At 35.4% G+C, this 23,041-nt stretch overlaps 1 protein-coding gene across 6 annotated transcripts in view; it reads left to right on the top strand.

Annotated features, from left to right (window-relative positions):
• Positions 1-23,041, top strand: part of TSG101 (tumor susceptibility 101) — an 81,575-nt gene that overhangs the window by 49,357 nt on the left and 9,177 nt on the right. For 3 of the 6 annotated variants that reach the window (XM_056802212.1, XM_056802210.1, XM_056802214.1), the window contains 2 exons: positions 4,858-4,949; positions 7,725-9,379. In XM_056802212.1, coding sequence (XP_056658190.1) covers positions 4,858-4,949; positions 7,725-8,305 — 673 coding nt within the window. In that variant the 3' untranslated portion in view covers positions 8,306-9,379. Of the gene's footprint in view, positions 1-4,857; positions 4,950-7,724; positions 9,380-23,041 lie in introns of those variants that run through there. The other 3 variants (XM_056802213.1, XM_001366351.5, XM_056802211.1) reach the window with 2 other exon arrangements.

Here is a 23,041-nt window from a genome sequence, read left to right as displayed (position 1 = left end):
TCTGACTTCACTATTTTAATCAGTGTTACCACCATTTACTACCTTCATTGATTCTCATATCCCTTTATTACCAAATCTTGATTATTCCACAATACCTCTGGGATCAGCCTCCTCTTTTATTTCTATTCCCATCACCCTTTTTTATGTGTCAAATTGGTCATGTCTGCCTGGAACCACTCTACTTTCCTAGCTTTGTGTAATATTAATCCCTTCTACATAGCAAGAGGAGGATTTTGGCATGAAAAAAAATTTTTTTGAAAACTTTAATTAGTCAATTTAGAATAATTTTCCTTGGTTACAAGAATCATGTTCTTTCTCCCCCACCCCATTGCCAACGCGTAATTCCACCGGTTTTACATGTGTCCTTGATCAAAACCTATTTCCATATTATTGATGTTTGCACTTGGGTGATCATTTAGAGTCTATGTCCCCAATCATATCCCCCTCGACTCATGTAATCAAGCAGTTGTTTTTCTTCTGTGTTCCTACTCCCACAGTTCTTCCTCTGCATGTGGATAGTGTTCTTTCTCATAAATCCCTCCAAATTGTTCTGGATCATTGCATTGCTACTAATAGAGAAGTCCATTACATTTGATTGTACCACAGTGTATCCATCTCTGTGTACAATGTTCTTCTGGTTCTGCTCCTTTCACTCTGTGTCAAGTTCATTATTCCTTTGGGCACAATTAGAATTCCATCACCAACATAAACCACAATTTGTTCAGCCATTCCCCAATTGAAGGGCATCCCCTCATTTTCCAATTTTTTTTGCCACCACAAACAGTGCAGCTATGAATATTCTTGTACAGGACTTTTTCCTTATCTCTTTGGAGTATCTGGGGGTTTTTAGATAGATGCTCAGTGATTCCTTCTATGCAATGTTAAAAGGTTGGTGAGTGAAGAGGGCATATTTCTGGTTCCCATGTGCATTAGACTAGGTAGATATCTGGAAATATTTGTTACTGTGATTTTTAAGGACAAGTGTTTTGTTGTTGGTGGTTTTAGTTCTTAATGAGTCATTATAATATGACTAATTTTTTAAAGTTTCCGTTGGTAGTTTCAATCAGTCAAGCATATTGTTCTGGTTAAATGAAATAGTCCTCTGTGATGGTCAAAACATATCTGAAATAATAAAAGAATAGCTAATATGGTAATACATGTGTAAGCCATATTATTAAAAACATTTTGAAGACATTTAGGAAGCTATGGAGATGAAAAGCTATATGGAGAAAGATCATTTTTCAAATTGTTTCCTTTATTATGGACTTAGTAAGAACACTCTAGTGTTCTGTTAAGTACATACCTGAGTTCATAAAAAAAATCTTCATCAGTCTCTGTAACCATCACTGATGATATTAGAAACTGTTATTCTGGTAGTAGAAACAATAATAAAGAGGCATTAGTAGCTGTTTGACTGTTGTACGCTAAGGACCATATTTTCATTTGACTTGCTGTTGAGTCCTTCCGTAAATAGTCTTTAATTTCTAATATCTAGAGAACTCCTGGAGAGCAGGAACTATATGTTTCTCTTCTCTTTGTATCCCCAGCACTTAGCACAATCCTTTGCACGTAGCAAGCATTTAATAAATGCTTTAGATTTATTCACTTAGTCACATGTTCTTAAAGTACTAAAGTATTCATTGTATGCCATTTTAGGTGTTTGACTCTGTGAGAGTCATTGAGGGAGATTAAAAAGTAGCAAATACAGCCTCTTTTCTTCAAATAGCTTACAGTTTAATAGAAAATATCTGTCCTGTCACATGCAAGAGAAGAAATTTTGTGTTATTCCAAACAACACAACAGAAAAGGATTATTTTTCTGTTATAAAAAAATGAATTTTTAAAAGTTTTTCATCATGCAAAATCCACTTCCATATTAGTCATTGTTAAATGTAAGAGCACACTCATACATAATAATCAAATCCCAAAATAAAACCATACACTGATGTAAAAGATAGTTTGCTTTGATCCATAAGGGGATTTTTTTTTTAACATTGCAATGAATGGAAATGAACTTTGCCATGAAGTAGTAAAGGTTACAAGTAGAGTTTGGGAAATAATCTTTTAGGGATGCTAGAAAAAGAGGATTCCTTCTTTGTAAAAGAGATTGATTTAGATTAGTATCAAACATAAGGATCAAGACCACATATTAACATTGTCTATGTTTTATTTTTATTAAATTTTATTTTGTTAAAATATTTCCCATTTATTCATGTTCTGCCACACCAGAAGTTAATGCCATTTATCCAGAGTTTGACACTTTTAATTTAGATTTTCTCTGGTCCTTTCCAACAATAAGAGTTAATAAATCTACCTATAGGCAATCTATTAACTTTATTCAAAGTGCTAAATTAAGTGCTGGAGATAAAAAAAAAATTAAAATAGTCATAAAAGGAACATATTTTAATGGGTGAGACTGCATATACAAATAAAAGTATGCAAAATACATGTCAAGTATATACATGGTAGTTTGAGAGAATATTAAGACACTAGTATCTAGGGGTACTAGAAAGGCAACCTATAGAAAGCAGAACATTTAAGAACATTTTGAGAATTTATATTCTCAAGTAACTTTCATTCATTTGAGTGGAGATAACTTGTATATATAATAAAATGCAAGGTAGATTAAAGGAGAAAAGAAAAAGCTCATTGTAGAATTGGTGCTTGAACTGAGACTTGGAGAAAGGAATTCTATGAGGCAAAGGTTTTAAGGGAGAGCCATCCAGTGCAAAGACATGGGGCATGAGATAAAATGCCAAGTGAGAGGAACAAAAAGCCAATTTGATTGCCATTCAAGATAACGAGTAATATTTAATGGGTAACTGGAAAGGTAAATTGGGATTAAGTTGTAAAGAATAGTAAAGCCAAACAGGAATTCATTTTCATCCTAGAGTCCATGGGGAGCCACTGGAGTTTATTAAGTAAGGGAATAATATGTTCAGCACATAAAGAATGTGGGGCAATTCTGTGGAAAATGGTTCAGAATAGGGAGGAGTTTAAGGCTTTTTAGATCAATTAGGAAACCATTACAAACAGAACCAAGGTGTTTTGGCTATTTAAGCATTGAGGACAGGATGATGAATATGAGGTGTGTTATGGAAATAGAATTGACAGTTTAAGTCAATTGATTCTATATGTGGGATAAGGGAGAGTTCAGAGTTGATGCTAACTCAGAGTGGAAAGGTAGGAAAGGGCCAGGTTTTGAAGAGCTTTCAAACATGTTTATATATTTTATTTTGAAGTTAACATACCACTTACTTATATACTGTGAAGTTTATGGAGTAGAGAGAGACGTGAAAACCAACCAGCAGGTTTTGAATAGTCTAGGTGTGAGGGTCTTAGACCTCCAGGGTGGTGCCAGTATTAAAGAAGAAAGGGGCATATGTTACAAAGATAAGTAATAGGTTTGGCAACTGATTGGATATGGAAGGTGAGAGACAATGAAATATTGAGGGTGGCACCTAGATTCCGAGTATGGTGGTGTCCTCAACAGATAAAAGTAGGAAGGGCTTTGGAGGAAAGATAATGAACCAGTTGGGAAATGTTGAGTTTGAGATGTCTGAGACATTGAGTTTGAAATGTTTAGTAGGTAGTTGGAGATTCATTGAACCCTGGAGGTCAGGAGAATTTTGGGGTAGATTAAGATTTATCTTAAAACTCTTAGAGTGATTTAAAAAAATAATAGCCAGCAACCCTTATCCATAAGTTTTTCTTCAGAATTTTTTTTTCTTAACAGCTTATTTGCTATTAGAAATCAAACCATGTGGTTACTTGATTGAAGCATTTTGTCTTTGCTAACATGAAAGTGAATCCAAAATAACCAGAGGCCAAATCATATAATGATATAATTTAGGAATATAGCCAGTATGGAATTTATTTTCCTTTTTAAAAACATTTTGTAGATGCTTTTTAAGATCATGTTCCTTTTTGAAATATGTCTCTTCCCTTCTTTTATTCAGCAAATCTCTTCTTAACCAATACATTTAGTCATGTCTGTCAATATATGCAATATTCCATACCTATTGTACCCTAACTCTATATTGAAAGGATTCAAGTCCAATATTGAATTTTTAGAAGACTGCAAATAATGAAATAGAGATTTATTTAAAACTTTGTGAGTTCATGAAGTACTCAGTTCAGTGTGTAGCTGACCAGCCACTACAAGATCTACTTGTATGGGTTTTAGCACCTGAAAGGGCAACCAGGAACTGGGGAAATATGGGTGGAAGGGTTAAAGATTGAGGAAGGACATAAAGAGAGAAAATAGACACAGAGACACAGGAGTCATCAGTATCACATTCAACTTTTCAGTTTCTCCAATGGTCAGGGAGAGAGTGAGCACGAGGGAGCTGATCTGTTTAAGGATAGTTGCACAAGGCAGGGTGTCCATCACCCATTTGGTATAGCAGAAGTTTTAACAGGTTAATAATAAGCCAAAAGGACAGATGATAACACAGTAGATCCGCCAGGTATCCAGGTCAAGACTCTTCTCTTTTCCAGGAAGTTGGCATCAGGCTTATCTTAGGAATTCAAGTATGAATCTTTGACATTCCATAGGACCCTAAAACTTGTCTTGTCAGCCTACACACAAGAGATAACAGCAGAGGTTTGGCTTTTAAGATCAACAAAATTTAAAACCCCATCCAAATTTAAGGATTCCGAAATTAATCATGTGAAACATTAGAAACATATCCATAAGTCTGGTCCACGACACTTTGCTCATTAGAATCAGCTTTTGAATAATCTTATTACCTTCATGATTTGTTATAACTGAAACCCTGCAAAGAACCTATGTGTATGTTAATTGCTAAAACTATGTTGTCATAATATTTATTCATATATTTTTTTTCTTTTAAAGTGGTTTCCCAGGTTACTCTTACCCACCAGGTGGACAGTACCCTCCAACGACAAGTTCACAATACCCTTCCCAACCTCCTGTGACCACTGTTGGTAAGTAGCCTTGAAAATCTTTATTTTTGTGTGTGTTTTTGTTATAAATGGCAATTTCACATGTGTGGGTATGTCAATTTAAAAAAAAAATGATAGTCTTTTTAGTGGAAGGTTTCTGTGGTAAATTATCTTTTTCTAAAGCAATTTTATCTACATATGAATCGACCCACTTTTAGTGCCTAAAGGAAATATAATAAACATTCCCATTCTTTTTCATTTTATGTCAGGTGATTTGGGAGCTCAGGTTCTCTCTTGGTAATGAGTACTACTAGTAAGGAAAGAGTATATTTAATACTAAAAAATGGCACTGGTTAATGTGGGCAGGTCAGGTAAGAATTAAGCAGTGAAAGATTTTAGTGAACTTGTAGAATTTTTATTTGGCATTTAAAAAACTTAATTTATAGCTTGATATAAAAATTGAATGCAATATAACTTTTCATTCAGACTACTAAAAAATGGGTTTCTATACCATTATAGCATGTGAATATTTGTTAGAACTGGTAAATACATCTAAACCTTCTTTGTACTATTTGTAACACAACTGTACTTTAGGCATTAAAGTTCTAATAACAGGATGTCTTTTTTTTTCTTTTAAATATGTCCTTGGCCCTGCTTTACCTATGTGTTGTAGCACAATTTAAAAGGCTTGGTAGGAATTATCAAGGTAAATGTGAATTACAATTGCATCTTCGCCATTGATTCATTAACCTTAGCGATGCTCTTAATCTTTTTTCTGAGTTCTCCTTCAGTACATCAAGGGCCTGTAATTTCTCAGTGTGAGTACTCCTACTCCAACATAAGTCACGATCCTATAACTTAATGGATGGTCTCTTGAGTTTCTGTGGACAGATGATTTATCACCTTGCAGCTAAACTGAAGATGAGTCTCTCCATATTTAGACTGGTCCTCATACAGCAGACATACAGTCCATCACTAAGCCTTTTTGGAGTCTTTATTGTTTGGTAGGACCTTCCAGAGTTTATATTCTGATGGAATAACCTTTGAGAACACAGGGTTATTGTGACATGATGAGGCATTAGATTTAGATTATTGATCAAAGGGATTCTCTTTAATAAAGTTTTGTATTATTACAGATTTGTAAATGTTGATAATTGCCATTCCTCTCTGTTTTTGAGATACTAGTACAACATAATATTGTAGCACTTCTCTGGGGAAGAAAAGCTTTATGTAAACCAAAGGGCTGATGATTGGGAGGCAGATTTTATTTGAGCAAAGCAGTGTTTCAGAAATAGACTAAAGTAGGAGTTTTATTTTCTTAAGGGTAGCTAGGCTTGGTGGCATGTGTCTGTTAATTAGTCCTTGTTACTGGGAAGGCTGAGGTGGATTGCATCATTCTGGAATACTGAGATTCAGAAGGGCTAATGCTGATTGATATTTGCACTGAGTGCAACACCAGTATGGCAAACCCTCAGGGGCCACCAGGCTATCTTGGTGCAGTCCTGCCCATGAGTTGTTGCTGTTCATCTAGCATGAGTGAGATAGGGAAGCCTAATCTGAGAACACCCCTATTTTGAAATAAGTTTAAGATATCTTGTAACATTTATTCTTTTTAATTTTTTTGTAGTTTTTCTTTACTCTGGAATTTCATTAGTGATATTTTTGTGAAATGTGTAAAGCAAATAATTAGACTTTTAAACTGATTGGAATAAAGAAAAGCAAAACTCTGGAAATATATTTTAATATTAACATTCATAAATAGCTAGTAACATTACTACATGTGCTCGATTCCATGAAAATAGTTGTTTTTAGTTCGTGTTGAAGCTTGACACATATAATGTTTGATGGCATATAGATGGTGTGGCTAAAGATGCCAGAGGGCATATCTATTTTTGAAGGACCTTTTTCTGTTGATGAGACTGGTGGTCTTGTATATCTAACTGGGATTGCATTAAAGGACCTCTTCTTTTTTATTGTCTAAAATTAAGTTGTTAAGACAACTGCAGGAAATGCAGTCTGTTATCTGAGATAAAAATGAGAAGGGCTGGTCATGGAAATAGTCTTTCTGACTCAAAGTTGATGTTTTATTCTATGACCTTGTTTGGTGAGGTTTTTTTAAAAGTATTTATAGAAGCTCAAATGACTTCTAGTATTTTATTTAATTGCCATTACATTGCCTGAGCAATAATGTCCCACAAGTCTGATTCACAGTTACAGTACCAACTCTTGACTTTGTTGTACAGTAAGAGTTGGCTGGGCCATGAATGCAGATATCTGGTAAAGGAAAGAGTATCACGCTTGGTGTGATGAGCCTACCTGGGCAGTTGGAATAACACTTTAATAAATTTTTTTGTTCTTTAGGGGATGGGGAAACTTAACCATCTATGACCTAATCTTTTCCCCCCAAAGACACTGTAAGACCAAGTGTGTTTTAGGACATCATCCTTGCAGGTGACTACCAAAAATGTATTCCACTGGAAGATCAACCATAAAGGATGTGGAACTTGGATTACTTTCCTTAGATTTTCTATCCAGTGCAGGCATTGTTTACCAGCAAAGGCACCTGAAGGAAGGTAAACTTTTCTTGATACCTGTGGATGAAACGTAAATAAAATTTAAGTTTATACTTCTCCAGATTGTGTAATGTATTTTTTATTTTTTACAAATGGGATTCTTTAAAAATAAAAAGGATTGGGAATACAGCTTTACCAAAATATAGAAGAAAATTTGTAAACTTAGCACTGCTAGACCACGATCACATTATAAAGATTTGAGTTCAGGAGAAAACATTAATACTTGTTTGTGTTCTCTTAATAGCAGATGCCAGAAGAAAGCAGAAGCAGGTATGGATTTGTGGTCATTCGTATGTTTTCTGGGCAGAAAAACGGGCACTCAAGAGAAGCTTTGGTCCACAGCTGGGCATTCGAGTGGAGGATGCCAAACTCCACTGGCTAGGAAAAAGTGGCATGATGTGGGATCAATTAATACCCACCTTGATTCATGCACGGCGGCATCTGCCAGATCCTGATGTGCTGGTGATACACCTGGGTGGCAATGATCTGGGAGCAATAAGATTGTTGGATATTATGATCCGAATTAAGAAAGATTTAGGATTTATCAAGCAAATGTTCAAGAACGTCATTATAGTGTGGTCCAACATTGTGCCCCGAAAAGCATGGAACCAAGAAAAACCTCAGAAGGTTATGTATAAATGTATGAAGAGGGTCAATCTAGAAATGAGCAACTTTATGAAGACGATTGGAGGATGTGTTATCAAGCACGACACCCTTGTACCAGCATCTCCAGGTTTATTCCATCTAGATGGTGTCCTTTTATCAGAGAGTGGTACCGATGTCTTCAACCTGGATTTGCTTAGTGTTTTGGAAACTCTGATTTAACTGAGGGAAATTTTTTTTGGGTGGGGAGGGTGGGGGAAGAAAGGCTAAAATGGATCACTTCTGGCCTGGTTACCTGACCCAAAGTAGGAAAATGTTGTTTGGACAACTCGGCAGGAATTTCCACTAAAACAAGGGTATCTTTTGCCCTTGGAGAGACTAGTATGGCTACGTCATATCTAAAGGACAGTTCTTTGGACTGATTTAATTCCCTGAAGGGATAGTGGTGCTTTTGGCAAAAATGGCAGAAAAGCATTGATTTCTCCTTTGTTACAGTGTAATGCTGTACCCAAATGGAAAGTTGTGTTTTCTAACAGGACCTGTTTGATATGATTTTTTTTTTTAATTTCTTTTTTGGTGTATGAAGTAATGCTTGTAATTTATTTAAAGAGATACTGTCAAATAGGTTAGGACTCATATTTTTACATACAACTCTTTTTGGTATGTCCTGAGTTAACAAATAACTACCTGGTGTTGGAAATCTGTTTTGAGTGTCCTGAAATACATGGTGTCTACTTTTTATAATTTCTCTTGAACACTAAAAAAAAAAGGTTGTTTCTTTACCATTTGTACTCTATTCCAGTTGCATAATCCTCCCTGTTTCTGACATGACTTTAGCGTACTTTGGGGCTGGGTTTTGTTTTATTATTCACCAGTATATCAATAATGGCATTTAAGCTCTGGCAATAGTACTATTGGATAGTCACATTTGTTTTTTGTTTTTTGTTTTTTATCAACCCCATACCATTGATGTCTCCCATAGTGATATGTTTTTCATGTGTCACACACATAACATATGTAATTTTTCTAGTTATTAGGCCTACATTTTTTTTTACTACATTACGCTACTGAAGATTTCTTGCATAGTGATCTTGATATTCAGTATTTTGATTTGTGTTTTCCAAGGGAAATTTTTAGGGCCCAAATCAAATTTTACTTTTTGACTATATTAAAATCATTTAATTTTAGCCACAAGCGTTTAATGCTGTGCTAACCAAAATCATACTTGTGAAATGAATTGTATATTTTTTAATGTACTAAAAGGTTTAAACAAAATAAAACTAATTTTAAAAAGAATTTAAAGTACAGCCCTTGAAAACTCTTTCTATCGTCTAGATTCTATTGTAAAATAATTTGTTGTAATTTGTTTGTTAATTTGCTCCTATTTAGTGACTGGTGGAAAATGAACAAGCTACCATCTTAGCTTAAGGTAGAGTAGATAGAGTAGCATTATGGACAATGCTACCCTAACATAATTGTTGATAAGCTTAAACTTTGCTATTCAAAAGTTCCTTCTGTTCCTTCTTATTGATGGAGCAAAAGAGGAAATAATTTGAACGTAGTTGTACTTTATTTTTAACCACCTTCTCATCTAGAGTCTCTAGAAAATGAGAGGCAACATAAAATAGTGGAAGGAGCATTGGATTTGGGGTCAGAAGACCTGGGTTCAAATCCTGACTGCTAAATACTGTTTTTGTGACCTTGGGTGAGTCCCTTAGCTTCTCTGGCATTTCATTTCCTTAGTTTCTAAAACAAGGGAATAAGTAATCTTTAAAGATACTTCCAGCTTCATCTGTTAAGTCCTCTGATCCTATGAAGGGAAAGTTTGTTATGCAGGAAGTCTAGAATATGAGTGTGGTGGGCAAATATCAAAGAATTTGGAAATCTGTGGTCCCATCTTCATTTGAAAGACTAGAATCATTGTTACCCTTAAATCTGGTCCAATTTCAGAAGGTTGTATAAATGACTACAGTTAGTACCTATTTTTGCACTTCAGACTGCTGTAATAACAGGCCTATAATATAGATACAGTATGATTTAAGTAGTGTTTCTGCTTGTATGCAGTGAGGACATTGGAAGAGTGTTGTGTTTAAGCTTAGCTTTTTTGAGTAGTATTTTGGTGAATCTTAGCATTAGTAAAAATCTGAGGAAAGAAGTTTTTAGTAATGTAATATTCAATTGGTAGCAAGTGTGTATAACATCTGACAGGATACTTTGGATACACACTGTACTTAAAATGGTAGTTCCAGAGACATGTGTTTTGGCATAGTCCATACGTAGTACCACATTTGGATATATTTATATGAAGCAGTGTTTGTATATAATTTGTATAACTTATCTAAAATTAAGAGCTGTGGCCTTTAGTTTGGTTATTGTGTGGTTTGTTGACATATACATGGTATGGAGAGATGGCCTCTGGACTTCTGCAGTTAAGATGTTGTAAATGGAAATTCTAGCCTGTTGAAGTGGATGCTTGGGAAACTCCGTTTTGAAAACACTTTCTAAATATATCTAGATTTTGAAGTGTAACAATGTAACTTTCTATTAGCTTTCTAAAATCAATTATAAAGGCAGATAAAACTAGAAGAATAGTTGGGTAATTAAAAATTTGGGAAACTGATTTTTGCATTGTTAAAATTTTATTTTAAAAGTGTCAGGGTATGAAGGACTTTAAATGTTAGTGTTGAGAACTTAAGAGAAAACAAAGAATCTGAACATGTATAGAAATAATTTCCTATTTTGTTACCTTCTTTAGAAGATAAGAGCTAGTATACATTATAAGGTTGTCTTTTTTTTTTTGTCAAATGGCTGTTCTTCCTTCTCCAAAATTTTTGGATTATAATGAGCTTGGCTTACAGAAACTGTCCTTCCAGGATTTGCTACCCCACACATCTCGGGGGTACACTAGTACACACTTGTTTGAGTGTGTGTATGTCTGTCAGCTTCTCCACAATCTTTCAGACTTCCTTTGGGAATACCTGCTTCATCATCAGGGTAAGTAGCACTTTCTACTAATCTGGGGGAGTCAATGATTCAAAAGGGAATGGAGATAGAGACACCGATGAGTTGTTTAAGTATATAAGCACTTTCTCTTTAGTTTAATAAAGATACAAGTTTTACAAAATAAAAGTGACTAGTGCATAATCAGTGCTTAAAGTGCCTGTCTTATAATTTTACATTGTTTTCCATATTCTTTTTCAACTATGAAGGAGAAAATGAGGGATCTTCGGATGTTGATTCTGTCATTATTGAAGTTAAGGTAGATGAGGCATGATGCTCCAAGCACAATCATTTTATTGGTAAAGCTAGCATCATAGATAATGAAAACATTATGATTGGTTACAAAGTCAGAAGAATTGGAGATAGATAATATGATTGGATAGATACCGACAAACCCTCCTATCACTTAGAAATTGCTGATTGATTGAATTCCCCCCCCCCCCCCCCCATCCTACAATAACAGTTAATGGTATATAGACAACATATTTTCTTTAATTGTGTGCAGGGACAACTACTGATGGAAGATATCAACTGATGGTATAGAGATAAGGGGCTTCTTTTCCATTAAATATGATTTATAGAGAAGGCTCACCTTTTACAAGCTCATTGTTTTCTTTTTACTATGTTAAGTCATCTGAAATTTTTCATGAGCCTTTTTGACTTCGGTGTCTAATAATTTTCTTCACTAGGATATACATCTGCATTTTTCTACTTAAGAGTACTTTTTTTTAGGCTACACTTGCCTAGCATATCTACACCTATAGTGGATGGGCTCTGTTGTTTCTTGTTTGCATAGTTGTTAACTTGTTGACTTTTCTTTGACTAAAATGATTCAAATTTTGTGTTATATTTGTAGAAAAACATTTGTAATCCTTAAAGGGGTATAGCTCTAGTACAATATTCACTCTAAAATCAATACTTTAATTTCTTTGAAGGGATAATCTTTCTGTATTCATAGGGTCCAATATCCATTTTCTTCAATAAAGAATCTGAGTTTGCCACTCTTAGTAGGTTTTTGGTCTAATTCTAGAGTCATTAGTTAGCTTTTACATAATTTTTTCCTCCTATAATAAATAAGGTGAGCTTAACTTTGTTTCTAAACAAACAGTAATTACTTGCTCATTTAGGATTATTTTTGGTTCCATAGCTTGCTATTCAGTTTTGACATAGGATAACAATTGTGTTTTTAAAAATATTCTGTTGTTTTAAGGAAATGAGAAGATTTATTTCAGATCAGGCAGTTTGTTTTTTATCAGTGCCCTCATAATGACCCAGGCATGGGGCTAGGAGTTGGGTGTGCAAAAATGAAAATAGTTGCTGTCTTCCAAGAGCTCACAAGATGTATGCAGATAAGTTAAAAATAATAATAATTTGGTCAGCGAGGACATTTACAATTAGGAACATCAGGAGAAGCTTCTTGTGGAAGGTGGCAGGCACACTTGAGTGTCTTAAAAGGAGATCCAGAGGTTACAAGAACCAGAAGGAAAAAGAGAAAGCATTCTCAGCATGGGACACAGCTGTACAAAGACAGAGGCAGGAAGAGCATGTAGGGAGACCCTTAGATACATTGGCTTGGCAATCCATCAATGGATTGGAGGGGGAGGGTAATCAGTCTGGAAAGTAGTCTTGAATCAAGTCGTGAGGGACTTTAAAATACCAGAGATGTTTGTATTTTGTGCTAAAGACCTTAAGGAAGTGCTGCCTCTTCTTGAGGAGAAATGTGACATAGTGACACTGGGATTTTCAGAATGTCCTTTAGCAGCTGTATATGGGTTGGACAGGCAAAAGGAGAGGAGAGCCCACTGTGTTAGACCAAATGAGAGATGACCAGGGCTTTAATGGATGAGAGATGATGTGGCAACAGGATAGAACCTGCCTCTGTTTGAATAGGGGATGGGCAAGTGAAGAGTTGAAAATCAGTCAACAAGCATTTGTTAAGCTCCTGCTATTTGCCAGGCAACATGCTCCTCAAGGATCTTATGTTCCATTGGGGGAGGCAATATATGCTTGTACAGATATTAGTCAACAGATTTAGTGATTTAGTTTCTAGCCTGATCTTTAAATGAAGTTCTGGTTCCAGACTAGTATCTCAGTCATCTGGTACAATTTGTTTTTCTGATGGTTACTAAGAAGGAACAGTAGAAGGTCACTTCTGAAACCAGACCCTGCAGGGGTAAAGGTCAGTTATTTCATGAAGGATCAGAGACTATGGCACTATGCCACAACTCTTCTTAAAATCAAACTCATTTATGTCCATAAAGGCACATTTTAAAGGATCTTCTTTTAAATAAAGTGAAATGTTTTACTGGATTGTTTTTCTTGTGCTTCTCTATGAATAATCTTTTAAAATGGCAGGTTCTTTCTATTTTATATGTTCTCTGAACTATAGTTTTTATTTGAGTATATTAGAGAGCTTGTCTGTATGTCTAGTGACTTTTTTATAATTTTTATATATCATATAAAACTAATAATAAAACTTGTCTAGTTTTGATTTATCCATCTATTTCTAGCAAAAGAGGATCTTGATGGGCTGAGTGGCTGCTGCCTCAGCTCAATTTACTGTATTTCCTGTTTGTGGAATGATGATTCTTCTTCTGAATTGTTATGTGAGTTATCAGTATGGTGCCAGTAAAATAGGATTTTTACATCAAAGCAATGAAAATTTTCAGGATTTGTATGTGAATTAAAAAAAAACAAAACCCTTACCTTCCGTCTTAGAATCAATACTATGTATTGGTTCCAAGGCAGAAGAGTGGTAAGGGCTAGGCAATGGGGGGGTTAAGTGACTTGCCCAGGGTCACATAGCTTGGAAGTGTCTGGGGTCAGATTTGAACTTAGGACCTCCCATCTCTAGGCCTGGCTTTCAATCCACTGAGCTACTCAGCTGCCCCCTTGTATGTGAATTTTTAAAAGTTAGCCTAGAACATTTTGAAACAAAATTTTTTGTAGACCTGAAACAGGGAATGACAAACTACCAGGAGGGCCAAATCTGACCTGCCACCTGTTTTTGTACAGTTGCAAGCCGGAAGAAGGATTTTTAAATTTTCAAATTCAATAAAACTTCATGTAAAAATGTAAAGACCATTCTTAGTTGCTTGGTCCTGGTCTATAGTATAGACTAACAATGCTACACAGAGATCAGGTAAGAAACTAAAATCTATATATAGTTCTTATTAATAGTTTGAGAATGTCACTCACTGTGTGGGCCACCGTGGAGTACCTGACAAGGGGGTACAGTGGAGCAGTCATTCAGAGAAGTCCCAGAGCAGTATGTCCAAGTGAGAAATTAAGAAATACCTGACCTGAGCTCTCCTTAAATGGAAGTTTGGAGTCCATGGCCCCACCCTCCAGTCAGATAGGGGGAAAAGATGAGATATAATACTAAGACTGATGTGATCTTGCAGCATTATGAAGTTATCTCATGAATAAGCCTCCTGGGGTGTGGTGGTAAAGTCAGAAAAGTTTTGTGTTACTCTGCCTTTTCCCAGGGAGAAAGAATCACATTTAAAATTCTGACTTATAAAATCATGGAATCTCCATGTAGGACAGGAGCAGGATTCATCTAGTCCAATCCAGGCTGGAAGCAGGAAGCTACCACATCCCTGCATCCTTGTTAATTGGTTGTAAAATTTCTATTTCAAGATATCCTGTGATTAGAGAACTTACTACACCTTATGGTAGCTATGATTGGTAAGAAATTACTCTTAATTATATTAAGCTGAAATCTTCCTCGCTGAAACTTATATCTGTTCTTTATGTTTTCCTCCATCTGTAGCCAAGTAAAAGAAATCCACTTTCTCTTCCTTGTTGATTTAGCTTTTCATATAAGCAAAGACCAGAATAATGTGTGTCATCTGACCAAGTTTTCAGGCAGCATTATATGGTAGAAAAAGTACTGAAAATGGTGTCAGGAGACCTGCAATACCAATCTTGATATCAGTTGTGTGCTCTTATATGAACTCAGTTAATTTCTCTTAGTTGTCATGAGAAATACTTTGTAAAAAGTGCTTTATAGGGGCAAGTAGGTGACTCAGTGGATAAGAGCACTGGGCATCAGGGAGGTCCTCAGTTCAGATCTGGCCTCAGCTCTATGTCCTGGGCAAGTCACTCAACCCCAATTGCCTAGCCCTTGGAACCAATACATTGGATCTATTCTAAGACAGAAGGTAAGGGATTTTTTAAGTGTTCTATACTTCATAGATGTTCCAGGTTGTATTGCTACTCAGGATTGGACAGAATACAGCAGCATTGTTGTTTCCTATTGCCACTTTCTTTTGTACAGCCATGGCTGTTTTTGACTGATGTGTCCTACTTATTTACCTGAGATCCACAAACAGTACCAAATCAAGCACAGAATTTTATTTGGAGAAGACCTCTGTGGTCATCTGAATTCAACTTGTAAGAATCTCTTCTAAAATCCACCTCATCATTTATTTAACCTTTGCTTTAAAATTACTGAGGGGGATCTTACTCCCTCTTGAGAAGTCCCAGGCCTTTTCAGAAAAACTATTTTCTAGCTATGTCTCCACGTATATCTTCAGTCTTTTTTTAAAATAACTTTTTAAAGTATAGGAATTTGCATCTTATGTTTGGGCTTTTGTTCCTGATTTTTAAAATCTTTCCGCATTGATTTTATTTAACTGTCTCATCATAATATCAACCTGAAAATTTCATTTTCATGCTGTATATGTCATCTTCATTCATGCCATTGATGAAAATTTCATTGATCAAAACTTTAGAGGTAGAAAATTATATTGGATTTAGAAACAGAGAATCTAGATTGAGATCTTAACTCTGCCATTTACTATTTCACCTGAATGACTTTGGAAAAATTAGTTTTGTCACTTTGGGCCTCAGTTTTCCTTACCTGGACTAGATGGCATCAAAGATCCTTTCCAGCTTAAAATCTTAGGTGGTATTATGCTCTGGTACTTTTTTGATAGAATGTGGCCAAGAACAAATTCCTGGAACATTCTACCGAAGATTTCCCTCCAAGTTTTCATCTATTAGTCTTCATTCTTTTTGTGTCATCTTTAATATTTCACAACTGACTTAATTATAGTAGATCATTATCACATCTTTCCATAGTATCTACACTATAAGGTTTGGGGGGGGGTTGTTTTTGTTTTTCATAGGATCTTAGATTTGAAGTTAGAAGGAGCCTTAGAAATCATCTAGTCTAGTGATGCCAAACTCAAATAGAAAGGATCCTGGCCTCATATTTATTTAGAAAACCAAAAATTTTAACATTATCCTTGTTGTACTGTGTTTTTCTATTTTGTTTCTTTTCTTTTTTTTAAATCTGGTTGGACAGTTTTGCTGGAGGAGGGACAGAGTTTGACAGGTCTGATCTAGTCCAGCTACCTCATTTTATAGAGAAAAGAACTGAGGTTGAGTTTTTAAGGCATTTATTTACCCTTGGTCATATAGGCAAGTGGCAGAGACTCTTGAAACCTAAATGCTTTGATTCCAAATCCAGTACTTTTCCCACTTGTAGGCGAAAAATCCATATCATAAATTGATAAAATATTGTTCGAGCACATATCCTCTCTGACAGACAGGAATTTTACTCTTGATGATCCTTTATTAATTAATCCCATTGAATTCTATAATGTTTAATAGCTTTCTTTTTATATATATATATATTTGGATTTTATGGGACATTTTTATGTGGAAAATCTTCCATTTAGTCCTGTTAGCATTTGAATTTATAATAAACAGATTTTGAGTTCCTTTGATTTAGTTGAAACACTAATGAAATGAGAATTAATGTGACATTTTAATGTGATTGATAAATATTTGCTTTTGAAGAATGTAGAAAGAATATGTGAATTAATCTCTTAATCATTTTTCTTGCATGTATTCTGTGGAAGAATTCCATGCAAATGAACTACATGTTGATTAAGATACAAGGTTCCTTCAAGTGAATTCCGAAGACTAATATTATTAGACCCCTAAGACCCTAAACATGAAATTATGATGAAAATAAGGAAATGACAATATAAAATGTTCACTTTGACCTTTCTTGAAAGTTGTATGTAAAGTGAGTTTGGGCTATAATAAATAATAAAATATGGAGTTACTTCTGTTGTATAGCTACTATTTATAGAACTGACATTCTAAGAACAATTAATTCCCCACTCCCACACCCAAATCGTTGGTCAAAATACTTTGCCATTATTGGAAATCTTCCCTTGAGGAAGAGATATTTGGGATCTCTGTGAATTATTATTAGGTTATACCAATAGTACATAGGCAGATATCCTCGGTTAATGACCAAAAATGTAAATTATTTAGAGAGATTACAGATTTTGTCATCAAAAGACTAAAAGGGCAAGACTGTGTCATGATTGTAAATATAGATTGTAGAGTCTGTAAATGAGTTGACGTATTCTACTTTATATGTGTTAAACTTTTTTCCTCCAGTTCCTTGATATTTTGCATTTATTTTTAATTATCTTTTAATCTTATTATGAAAATTAATATGTTAACTCTTAAGCCCAATTCCAGCTTTCCAACAAAATACTATTTTGTACCTGATAATGAAATTTAAAAAGAATAAAAGTGTTTAAGGCTAAGCTCCTTGAGGTCAAAGGCAGTAGTAAAAAAAAATTAATTAATTTCACTGTCCATCCTCTCTTTTCCCAAAGACCCCTATAGATTATTGGATTAAATTAGATTTTTAGATACTTTAGATAGCAGGTTTTTTAGACCCATCTTACATTTGGTGAAAGTAGCCCTCTCTGGTTTGTCTTGACGCTATCTATACACAAGGAAAGAAGCAGGTGTCATGAAAAGAACAGTTGACTTAGAGTCAGAATTCTGAGTTAAAATCCCGGCAATGATACTTTATAATAGTTTTGTGACTTTAGGAAAATATTTAATCTTTGCAACAGGTATATTATTATATGTATATTTTGTATCTGTGTGTATATATTTATATGAATGGGTATAATAATATTAGCTACCCCACAGGGTTATTATGAAAAAAATGCTTTGAGATATAAATGTAAATAGATTTTAAGTATATTGTTTTCAGTCTGACTTATTTCAAAATGGTCCTTCAGAGTATAAATTTGAGGGAGGAAAACCAGCTTTCTGCTCATGTACCATAATTCACCTTCTAACTCTGTTTAGTTCATTTGTGAAGGACCTGCAGTATGCAGAACATTCTGTGAAGCACTGTGGAGAAGAAAAATAAAAGTCACTGTTCTTGAAGAGCTCAGTCTAATTAGGGGACTCTGATATGTACAAATAACTATTGTAAAATAATACATGGTGCATGTATATGAGAGATTCAGATAAAGTATTGTACAATATCTAAGGTAGTAAAGGTCATAACTTTGTGGGGGAGGAGGGCATGAGAAAATTGAGATTCAATTCAATAAATACTTACTAAGCACCTTCTATGTACCAGGTGCTGGGAGTGCAAAGACAAAAATGAAACTGCTTCAACCCCCAAGGAATTTACATTCTTCTTCGACAATACAACATGTACACATATAGTAAAAACAAGGGAATTTGAGGAAGGAACAATAACAACTGTGGGGGAGAGATAAGGAATGTTCGCAAGTAGGAGATGACACCTGAACTGAGCCTTGAAGGCAGCTAAGGATTCTAAGAGGCAACGAGGAGGAGGGAGGACATTCCAAGCATGGGGGCAGCCTGTTGTGCAAAGCCCCGGAGATGGGAGATGGCATGCTGAGTTTGAGGAACAGCTTATTGGATATGAAAGGTGAGAGAGGGGGGAATAGTAAAAAATAACACCAAGTTTTAAGGAGCATGACAAGACTGGGTAAGTGGTGGTAAAGTCAGTTAAGAGTATTTATTAAGTGTTACTTTATACCAGACATGCTTAGTAGTGGTGATGGGTACAACAAAAGGCAAAAGCAAAGAGAACAATTTCATAGGAGTAATAGGGATAGAAGTCAGATTGTAAAGGTTTGAGAAAAAAAGTAGGGGTTCAGGAAGTGAAACTTTTTTGAAAATAAACTTTTATTTAGAAGTTTACAGCAAATAAAGATTAGGCAGTAGCTGAATGGTATAAAAAACTTTGCTTACTAGTATTATTGTCTCACTATAATGCCCTGAAGCAGGAACTAAAATGATATTTTTCTACTTAGGACCATTGACTCGTTTTTTTAAATTAAAGAACAATATGGATGGTAAGGAACTAAATCTTTTATAGAGTACTTTTTTTTTTTTGATGGAGAAAAACAACTTCATAGACAAAGTGGAAAGGTGGGGTTTTTTTGTTTTTTTTTAAGAGAATAACCAAATGAAAGGTTCAATTGAGGGGAAATTTTAAAAATAAGAAAAGTAAAGTTTTTTAAGGTAAAACAGTTTTAAAATCTACTTAATAAGAAGATAACCGGGTGGAACCAGAGGGACTAGAATGACACAGTAGGTTCTGAAGATTATTAAAAGACTTGATTACTTAGTGATGCTCTTGGTTACCTAAGTGAATGAAGGTGCTATTGCTCCTTTAGCACATTTGACCTAATTAATCTTATAGTTATCCATTGAAAAATTAATAGCTCTTCAGTTAAAACTTCCAAACTCAAAAATTGACAGGTTTAGCACTAGGATGAAAGAAGAGGTAACTGGGCTATATTGAAGGTCAGATCTCCCACCCTTTATCCAAATGTAGTTAGGCCTTTTCCTCCCTGTTGTTATATTGCCTTCTACTAGTATGTGATTCAGTGTTTCAGATGGTTGGACTAATATGTAGTAAAATGTTATGTAATTGACTTCCTTATCCTCTGCTCAAAGATACTCTACATTTATGTGCTTTTTCATGCTTTATATACTATATGTATGTTTATAAATATGTATTTTTGTTTGTATAAGTACCTATTATGTTCAAAGAATTGGACTGTTGGCCCTAGAGATACAAAACCTAAAACAAAACTCTTTTACCTCAAGGAGCTAATTCTGCTTGGGAGAGCAGTGAGGGGAGGGAGCAGTGAATATGACAAAGCATAATAAAGAGAAGGGAAAGAGGAAACATTTTGAGTTTGAGTTGAGCCTGAAGGAAGATTGGGAATCTGAGAAACAAACTCCAAGATAATGAAGGTAAGGGACCTGGAAAACATTGCTCCCCTCAAAAATATGGGGAGGCTTTCTTTCAGAGGTCAAGTTTAAGTAGGAAAATGATAAGTTCTCTTTTGGACATATTGAGATACATGCAGGAACTCGTCCAGCAGACATTTGAAGAAAGAGGAGGGCTATATAGAAGTACATTTGGGATCTTGAAACACCTGAAGATTACTGTAACTGTACCTTTTTGACTTCCAGAATTCTTCTAGTAAATAGCTACTATAGATGGATACCAATGTGGACTGCCAAAACAGAGAATGAATAAAATGAGATGATTGTGAGGAGTAGGGATGGGGGGGGGGGGGGTGTATCAGGCAATATTGAAAGTGGTTGTCATGTCTTTAACCTCTACCTTCTGACCTTTTTCATCCTGGAGAAGAGTATATTTGGGGGACCCCATAACTATTTTCAAGAGGTTTCTTGCAAAATAAGGGATTAAACTTGTTCTGATAGTCTCTTAGACTCCAGAAGTAGGAATAATGGATAGAAATTGCAGGCAAGGTAGATTGACTTGATAAAAAGAAAAACTTGCTAAAAATTAGAATAGATTGGACTTCCTTTGGAGATAGTGAATTCCATTTGACTTGAGGTCTTAAATAAGACAAAAGCTGGTTAACAATTTGTACACTGCAGAAAAAGGGATTCTTATTCTGGTGTGAATTGTACTAGTCCTCTGGGAAGTCTTACAGCTCTGTAGATTTCTTTGTATTGTTAGTCAAGAGAAAGCTTGAGGTGGCTATGGTAAGTGGATTTGGATTTTCTGGATAGGTAGAATTGTTCTTTGTCAAAGACTTGCTGATAGGAAACTAAAATTGAATATAGCAAGAAGCATAAGGGTGATAGGAAAAAGCCAACTGGGGAGTCATTCAGAACCCATAATCAGAAGAGTTGGATTTTTAAAAGGCCATGAGTTGCACATAGAATGTAAGAGATGTAATTTCATATTTGGAAGAGAATTGTAGTAGGAAAAATTTAAGCAGAGAAGTCTGCAATAAGGTCAAGGCAGTGGCACCAGGATAGGGTGTTGTGGATAAAGAATCACTTCAGAGTTGTAAATTGAAGATAGAAGCTGCTAAGTTTGAAGGTGTGTGGGTAAGTGCAGGTAAGTTTGATGGGTGGGTTGGGTATATAATGCAGAGGATACCAGATTAAGTATCAGAACCACTAATTGTATTTGAATCCCATGTAAGATATTGATCAACTTGTATAGTCTTGCACAAGTGACTCAACTTCTTTGGGTCACAGTTTCTTTATCTGTAAAATGAGACATATACTAGATGACTTTGGTGGTCTCATAGCTAGACATGATGCATTTTTTTTTAAATCCTTACCTTCTGTATTGGAATCAATACTGTAGTTTGGTTCCAAGGCAGAAGAGTGCTAAGGACTAGGCAATGGGAGTAAGTGACTTGCCCAGGGTCACACAGCTAGGAAATGGCTGAGGCCAGATTTAAACCTAGGACCTCCCGTCTCTAGGCCTGGCTCTCAATCCACTGAACTACCCAGCTGCCCCCTACATTTTGTTTTAAAGAATGTCTTGACATTTTTGGAAGTAGTGAGGCTTTCCACAATATCAAGAAAGCAAAAATGGAGACAGAAGATTAAAAGGCATATTCCTAGATTTGTATGATGACCAAAAAAGTTAGAACTGAAAAGGCCTGAGCCCTAGTTTAGTTGTGACTGGGAGTGAAAGGAGGAAAGCATCTGTGCCTGTTTTGCATGGTATTTATGAGGACAGAGAATTGGAGAACTGGGTCTGAATGATGGAGGTAGGGCAAAAGTTGTTCATGGTGGTTATGTAGGGGAATGGGTAGCCCTTGATTCAAGATGGAGAGTAGCTCAGGCTAATGGTCTTGAAAGAATTTTAAGAAAGTATGTATGAATAATTAGAGAAGTTTAAGGAAAGAATTAGTGATACTAAAGAATGTGAGTTGTGGACAGGTGAACCAATTAGAAGTGTGATGGCATCAAAGCTACTCTGAGGAATTTTTTCCTCCATAGCAAAAGAAGCATCACATTTGGAACAATTAGGTGACTAAATGGACATAACTAAGAAGTAGGTGTTTGATGGTGGTGAGTGGGGGCATTAAATAGAATGTGAGGTAGGTAGCAAGAGAAAGAATACAGTTAGGGTCAGTAAAGTTCAAAGTATGGACACCCTTTGTTTTTAAGAGAAGTGAGAAATAGTAGTTGAAAAGGAGGCTAAGACCTAGACATTTAGTAGAACCATATCTGATGTGGACCAATGTCTTGGTAATAAAATTAGACACCCTGGAAACTGGGGTAATGAGGGACACCCATTGAACTAACAGGGATACAGTACTTAAAGAGCTGTAATTGGGGAGATTTAGATACTCTCTTAAAATTTTTTTTAATTTTCAGGTACAAGATGTCTAGGAAATTACAGGTTGTAAAAAGTTGATTAAGATATTTTGGAAACAACATGAATCTGCTTTATATGTATGTGAAAATTTGATGCTGTAACATTTATATAGGATAATCATCAAGAAGAGGTATTAACCAGCTGTGTGAACCACATGGTATGGCTACCGTTCTGGCTTTCCCCAGAGAGTGGCTCCTTTAGGGGTAGAAGTAATGAACCCTACAGTTTTAGTGTTGGCACTGTTGGTTTTATTATTTGCAAGCAGAAATATGGTTGAAATAAGAGCAAACTACAGGAAAACTCGGACCACGTGTAAATTCTTTCTGCCCTTAGGGAGCTTTTAGCTGCTAGAGCAGGAAAGTGAAAATCCAGAGCTCAGATACCAAGAACCAAATGCATTTTCAGAAAATATTTCTTCTTATGGAGAAAAATGTGAAACGAGGAGCCAACATCTTCAGAGAAAGAGCCAGGAACAA

The sequence above is a fragment of the Monodelphis domestica genome, chromosome 6 (assembly GCF_027887165.1).
Source record: "Monodelphis domestica isolate mMonDom1 chromosome 6, mMonDom1.pri, whole genome shotgun sequence".
Taxonomy (NCBI): Eukaryota; Metazoa; Chordata; class Mammalia; order Didelphimorphia; family Didelphidae; genus Monodelphis; species Monodelphis domestica.
This window is presented reverse-complemented; position numbering and strand designations above follow the sequence as displayed.